At 36.0% G+C, this 7099-nt stretch overlaps 1 protein-coding gene across 1 annotated transcript; it reads right to left on the bottom strand.

Moving 5' to 3' along the window:
• LOC109711957 (peroxidase 16-like) lies at nucleotides 2237-5713 on the bottom strand. The gene is made up of 4 exons (XM_020235344.1): nucleotides 5392-5713; nucleotides 5105-5302; nucleotides 4233-4398; nucleotides 2237-2805 (listed from the first exon to the last, which is right to left on the bottom strand). The coding sequence occupies exons 1-4, from the start codon at nucleotides 5617-5619 to the stop codon at nucleotides 2399-2401; spliced, it is 999 nt and encodes a 332-aa protein (XP_020090933.1). The 5' UTR covers nucleotides 5620-5713; the 3' UTR covers nucleotides 2237-2398.

Below are 7099 nucleotides of genomic sequence, written 5' to 3'. Positions count from 1 at the left end.
TATACAGTGTTGTATAGTCAAACTATAATAGCCTATACACAAAATAATGATGATACGTAAGGTCGAGGACCAATATATATACCACTACAATAAAAAACTAGCTAGTGATGAATAAATAAATATTCATAAAATTAATTGTCCTCTCCGGCCGAGATTAGTGTCCCCATATTAATGACTTAAGATTCATTATTCTAAATAATTAAGAAGTATAGTATGCACGAGTTTATTTGGATTATTATCATCCCTATAATAGTCCTATGATTGAGAGTTGTTTAATAATCATATACAGAGGAATATATACTTCAAATTCCTAACACTCTTAGAAATATATTTCTTCAACTACTGATTTTATGGATGATTCATTTAATACACATTATAGTGTCAGGAATGGATAATTTGTCGATTTTACTATCATTAATAAAAAAAAAATACATGATATGTTTTTTTTGTACTATGCGTTTACTTAATTGGCTTCTAAAACATACAATTACAAAGCCTTTAAAAAATAAAAAAATATAATAGTTAAGAAATATTACATGAAAAAGAAACAAGTATCACCGACCGTCCCCAACGCAAGTGGCAAAAGGGCTTGGTGGTTGGTACCCGAGACTCAAGTTTGAATCCTAGTTGATTCACATTTCCAGCTAAGTTTATTTCTAAATAAAATAAACGAAGCAGATAACATGCTATCTTTCTCTCTCAAAAAAAAAAAGAAAAGAAAAGAAAAAGAAACAAGTATCATTTTGAATTACAATTAAGTCGAACGTGTTTTTTATATTTTGGAAATGATGCATAATGGGGTCATTAGATTAGGATTTTCTTTTTCACCCATACTGCTATTATTTATAAAAAAATATAAATTATTTTTTTATTTTTTAATAGAAAAATAGATTTTTTTTATTGGAATTCAAGTTTATAATATTTAAAAAGGCACCGTATCGGAGCAAATTAAATGACACTCTTTATTTATTAAAATAAATGATAAACTTCAAATACCGCCCCTGTGGTTTCGCACTTTCTCACTTTAGTATCATGTGGTTTAAAGTGTATCAAGTTAGTGTCCTGTGGTTTTATTTTTATCTTTTCGCCAACTTTTTCATTAATATTTCGCTAAATTATATACAAAAAAACTTCAGATACCCCATCTAAATTTATCGAATATTCACTTTAGTATCCTTTAGTTTTAACTTTGTCACTGATTTAACGAGAAAAATTAATAGAATCGATAATAAAAAGATAAAAATGAAACCACAGGGTATTAAATTGATACACTTTAAACCACGGGGTACTAAAGTGAGAAAGCCTGAAACTACATGGGTGGTTTTTTCTAAAATAAAATAGGGTTAATTAGTCAATAAACTGAAGTTAATTATAAAATAGACCCCACGTTTAGTGTTGTGGAAAGTTTTTTTAAGGGAGGAGGCGAGTGGATTCAATCGACCCAACTCCAACCAAATATAGATCCGCCGCTGCTTCAGGTGTGGGTAGGGAGATTTGTTGGTGAGGATGTGGAAGTGGTAGGATCCAACGGCCATGCTTAGTGATTGGTATCGAAGTGTTAATCTTGTTCTAGTATAAGCTACCGTTTGGTTCGGGGTTAAGAAAAAACTAGTTATTCATAGGGTTAAGTTTAGGGTTAAGGTGGGGTTAGAGTATTTTTGTGTTTGGTTGGGGATTAGAGTTAGTTCAGGATAGTGAAAAATAGTGTTTGGTTGGAGTAGGTGGGATAAGAAAAATAGTGGGTTATTATGAATAGAAAATAATGTTTGGTTGGGATTTGGTGGGGTTAGGTGGGGTTAGCTAATCCGAAATAACTCATTTGAGATGGGGTTAGCTAGGTTAGCTAATCCCACTCATTTTTAAAAATGCTTGAGAATAAAATAGGGGTTAGGCTTTATCCATATGAAAAAAGAAAAAGTGAAGTACTATAGATGACACGCATCTAAATCTAAAATATAAAAGGATGTGTCAGAGAGAAATTTACTTGTAGATACAGGCACAATTAAGCTGCTTGTGACATGTTAGGGGAGCAGTGTCGGCTACATAATAATTGCATTATTTTGAGGAACTTGTAGCGCACACACATTCGTATTTATCAATAATAAACCTTATTCATTATGAAACTGGTCATATATACTGATACATTTCTCCGGAACAAAAAAAGCATATCTAATTTATACCAATTTTATCACTATATATATATATATATATATATATATATATATATATATATATATGAAATAATAGAATGTAACGCCCTCTTTAACAAATGCCGCTTACATGATATATGACACGTAGTAATGAACAAAGAATATATAAAACAACACAAAAGAATTTGAATCTTAACAAGAACATGTAGCTTGAAACAAACAATGTATGCATAGCTCCATCCAAAACATCAATTCACCGTGGTGCAGACGCGCCTTAGCTCTCCGTCGTCGCCGGTCTTCACCCCGACCCTCCCGAGCTTGGTCATGGCAGACACGAACGCGTCAAAGAATGCGGTCTGGTTCGAGGCGAACCAGTTGACGGTCCCTCGCGACCGCCGATCGGCGAAGAGGATTTGGTCGGAGGCCAGCAGCCCTTCCAACTGCTGCAAGTTCTGGTAGAACGCGTTGTCGAACTTGAATGGTGTGGATGCGTCCAACATTGCCACCGTCGACGGGCTGTATTTCAGCGGGCACACCTGCCGCATCTGGCGCAGGAACTGCAGGTTCATCCGCGGGGTGAATTCCTGCGGCCCGCGGAATTGGTATAGCCGACGGATGAACTTGTCGCAGTGCGACACTCCAATAGTATGAGCCCCTGCAAACATATATCGCTCAAAGATGTCACATTTATTTTCTCGCAGGTTAGATCTATGGATGCCAATGGATACACATTCTATCCGAACCGAAAATTTGACGATCCAATAGTTTCACACTGAATAGGAATGAGACTGTACAGTACATGAATGCGTAGCGACTAAGCACTCTAGCAGCACTAATTAAAAACACAAGATCACAATGCTTAAACTCAAGTTACAGTATTATTTCGGATCTTAACCGAAGCTAAAATTAAGGGAGAATGGTTTTGATTATGGAGAAAAAGATTCAAAACATGACGATTTTGGTTAATGCTAGCTATTGCTTTACTCAAATCATACTAAAATACAAAGTTTTTAAATATTTGATTTAATGATCATTCTATTTAACAACTAATAGTCGAGTCAAGTTTTTCGGTGTTAAGTACGAGTTTATGAGCTTTTCTTAAGCAAGTTCGGCTTCAGTTTTGAATTTCTATAACGGACAGAGTTTAGACACAGCTTTCGGGGTTCAGGTACAATTTTAGGTTTAGTCGGAGTTTGAAATCCTGTGATTTTGAAAATCAAGCCACACGTTCATGGAACCCGACCGTTGCATGATCGATCCCTGTTGTAACCAAATTGAGTCGGCAAATTTCGACAGGGAATTGCCAACTTTGGTGTGACTAAGACTTGTCACCTAAAAAATGCCATTCATTGAGTGATTTGGTAAAGATAAATCCAGTACCTATGGTTCACAGCTGGAGTTGTCTAATTGTTGTCCATAGAAAGTGACACATTCTTGGCGCAAAATAAATCATTAACTTAGATATTCATGACATATGCTTTATGTAAATAAAGGAGGAAAAAAAAGTAATTTTATATTCTGTTATTTGGTAAAGAATAAAGGGAAAAAAAAAATGTATAAAATTCATCCTAACTATAATCCTTTTGTAGTTATGTGACACCTCCCTTCCTATGTACGGGGTCATCCATCCTAGAACTAATCTACTTCTGGTACGCTTAACTCTCTTAACTTTTTGGATGCTTAGATCTGATCAAAATATTATACACAGATTAAGAGCTTTATTCTTATTTTATATATATACATATACGACTATTTCAAATCCTATGAATGCAATTTTACTATATTACCTTTTAATTGGTTTGATTTGAGTTAATTAGTGACTTTTTAACTTCAAAATTTAAAAGCGTTGTTAATCTTTACAAATTTTGTATACTTTATGTAATTTATATAACTGTAAATTTATTAAAATATAAGTAATTACTAATTAGCTTAAATTTTATATTCGAAGAGCCATCAAATTATTTAAATCAAATAAATTAAAAGATTGGGTAGTAAAATTAAGATTTTAAAGGATTAATTAGCAAAATCAAAATAGTTTATAATTACAGATAAATTTGATTTATCAGTAATAGTGTTACCGACCTGACAATGCGATCATGTCGGTCTGGGTAAGGCCATTGGCGGCGAACAAGGAATTGAGTTGATCCAAATTGAAGGTTGGCCCGGGAAGACTGTACTTGACGATGGCGCGCGTCGACACCTTGCCGTCTAACCTCCCAAGCTCGACCGGATAAAACGGCCCTCCGACCTGCGAGGAAATTCGCAATTTGTGTTAGAATGAGGGGGCGTGCTTATTTCGATCGAAGTCAGAGTCGAAGTGGCCTTGTTCCCGTAACCAGAGTCCATCGGCATTCAAACAGATCCGAACTGCGCTGCACACATCTTGCAAGCAGGTGTACATAAAATTTCTGCACACAATCATCAATTTCTCCGTCTATTTGAAAGGTAAGATTGATTTTAACGGGGTCCGACAGTTGAGATTGAGTACACTATTTACGTGATTGAGATCAATCAGTGTACAGAAATTTTTGGCATCACACAGTTACAGAAAATTTGCACCCGGCAATATTTTCACGATACAACAAGAAAATTATATATTGACCACATCGATGGACCATATAAAAGCTTTTGACTAAGAATACCACGACTCAGAAATTGATTAAGTAGATTTTTAAAAAATTAATCTAAACAAGTTAGATACATATACTGACCAAATTCAATACATATGCAATTATAATTCTGTGGATGCCATTATCAAATTCTCCTAATCACCAGCATCATTATCATTATCCCCATCATGCTAGAACAGAGAACTGAGGCAGACCCTTTTTTCTTTTTCTTTGTCTTTGTCTTTTGTTTTTTTTTTTTCTCCTAATTATTTGATAAATTGAAAACCTTTGAACCCTCTAATTGAAAATTCGCAATTACTGTTGAATCAAAGTGCTTAAGATTACCAGGGAAACCACGTCTCTCGCAGCCATGGCGAGTATGTCGGCGCAGGACACTCTGTTGGTGCACTGGGGATCGCCGTCGACCGCGGCCTTCGCCTTGTTGATCAGGTCGATGGCGTCCGCCGACAGCGACAGGTCGGCGCCGCTGTGGCCCTCGTCGTCGCCGTTCGGATTGGCGATCAGCACCGACGCGTCGCAGCCCTGAAACCATGCCAATTGCGGCGTGTCAGAACGTTCGTTCGGCAAAACCCGGTCAGAGGAGGAGAATTCAGGCATCCGAGGAGGCGCACCCGGACGAAGCAGTCGTGGAAGAAGAGGCGGAGGGTGCCGGCGCCGGCGGCGAAGCTCTGCTGCAGGCGCTGCGAGACGACGCCGCGCACGACGGACTCGACGTTCGGACAGATGCCGGCATAGTAATTCTGGCTCAGTTGGGCAGCAGCCGTGGGTGTCTCAACAATGAGCAGGGATAGGAGAACTGAGAACAGTAGTACTAGCATGCGGTACTTCTTAATTCCCATTGCTTGCTTGCTTGCTTCTTTGTTTTTGTTTTTTTATCTCTCTCTTCTATCTTTCTTTCTTTCTTTCTTTCTTTCTTTCTTTTTACAAACACACACACTCTTATAATTATCTCTCTATAAATGATGTGCAAAGTGCTCATTAGTGGATTTGTTTATATATAGAGTAGTGAGGAGGTGTGCAAATGGGAGGAATATGGGGGGATGGATGGTCCTACACAACTGTATGGGGATGTCACAGAAAAATAAGGTTGAGGACAGAATAAATTGAGTGGCATGCATCCAAAACAACAACAGTGATCACAACCTGGAGGGAGAAAAGCCATGTGAGAGGAATTGGAGGTTTCTCGTAATTAGGAAAAAAGTAATAACAATAGCAATAACAATAAAAAAAAAAAAATATTAACATGGAGAAAAGAGTTGTTTGAAAGGACATTTATTTATCATATTTATTATTATTATAGGTGTGGGGGCCAACATACATACATACATACATACATGCATTCACAAGAAAAGAGATGTTTGAAAGGACAGAGGTTGGTTCTGCAGTGCAAATTTATTTCTTTGATAAAACCCCCTTAACTGACTGACAGGAAAAGCTGCCAGCTTTTCATCAGATTTGTTTGATCGCCTGCGGGAATTCCATTTCTGGGTTGCTTGATGGCAAAAATTGTAATAAGAGAGTTTGCTGAAACTGAAGGCCAGTAAAAGCTTCTCATAAAAATTTGGTGGTGTTTTTATTGTAATGTGAATTATAATTTTAGACCCAAAGGAAGGCACTCAAAGTCAAAAGTTTTTTACTTTAGTTGCCATAATAATTTTAGACCACCAAAGTAGTTGTTATTTTATCATGCAAAAGTATAGGCAGTTAAATAAATGGAAATGTTTACTTTAGTTACCATAACTCTAGACCACACAAGTAGTTGTACCGTATTATGGCTAAACAGGTATTTTTCTTGGAAAATTATTTTTTTGAAGGGTAAAATGTATGGTGACCCCTCGAACTTTAGCTCATTTGCAAACAGATCGACACCTGAACTTTCAATATTGGCAATTAAAGAGACTTTTTAAACTTTATCAAATAATTCAATTGACCATCTCTTCAATTAAAGTTATTAATTACACGATTGTTTTGTTCTTATATATTGCATATAGTTTTATAAAATTTCAAAACACAAACAAATAATTTTTTTTATTCTAACATATAAGCAAGAGAAAAAAAAAATTGAAGTTCAGTTCAGCTTATATATTCTTCGGTCATCATGCTTAATTATCAAAATTGAAAGAAAATAATAAATTTTCTCCGATCAAAACAACTGTGTAATTAGTAAGTTTGTTTGAGAATTAGGGCTTATAGAATTACTTGGTAGAGTTTAAAAGGTCTCGTTGCGAATATTGATAGTTCAGACGCCTGTTTGCAAATGACTAAAGTTTGCGAGACCCCCATACATTTTCCCCTTTTAAATAGCTAGCACTTCCTGAT

The sequence above is a fragment of the Ananas comosus genome, linkage group 6 (genome assembly GCF_001540865.1).
Source record: "Ananas comosus cultivar F153 linkage group 6, ASM154086v1, whole genome shotgun sequence".
NCBI lineage: Eukaryota > Viridiplantae > Streptophyta > Magnoliopsida > Poales > Bromeliaceae > Ananas > Ananas comosus.
The sequence above is the reverse complement of the archived record's forward strand: the minus strand, read 5'-3'. Positions and strand labels throughout refer to the sequence as shown.

Excerpts from the sequence above, each read along its gene's own strand:
- LOC109711957 (XM_020235344.1), bottom strand. The coding sequence starts at position 5,619 with ATGGGAATTAAGAAGTACCGCATGCTAGTACTACTGTTCTCAGTTCTC. Across the intron at positions 5,303-5,391 it reads TCCACGACTGCTTCGTCCGG|GGCTGCGACGCGTCGGTGCT; the intron begins GTGCGCCTCCTC and ends GCATGGTTTCAG. Across the intron at positions 2,806-4,232 it reads CGACATGATCGCATTGTCAG|GGGCTCATACTATTGGAGTG; the intron begins GTCGGTAACACT and ends ATATGTTTGCAG.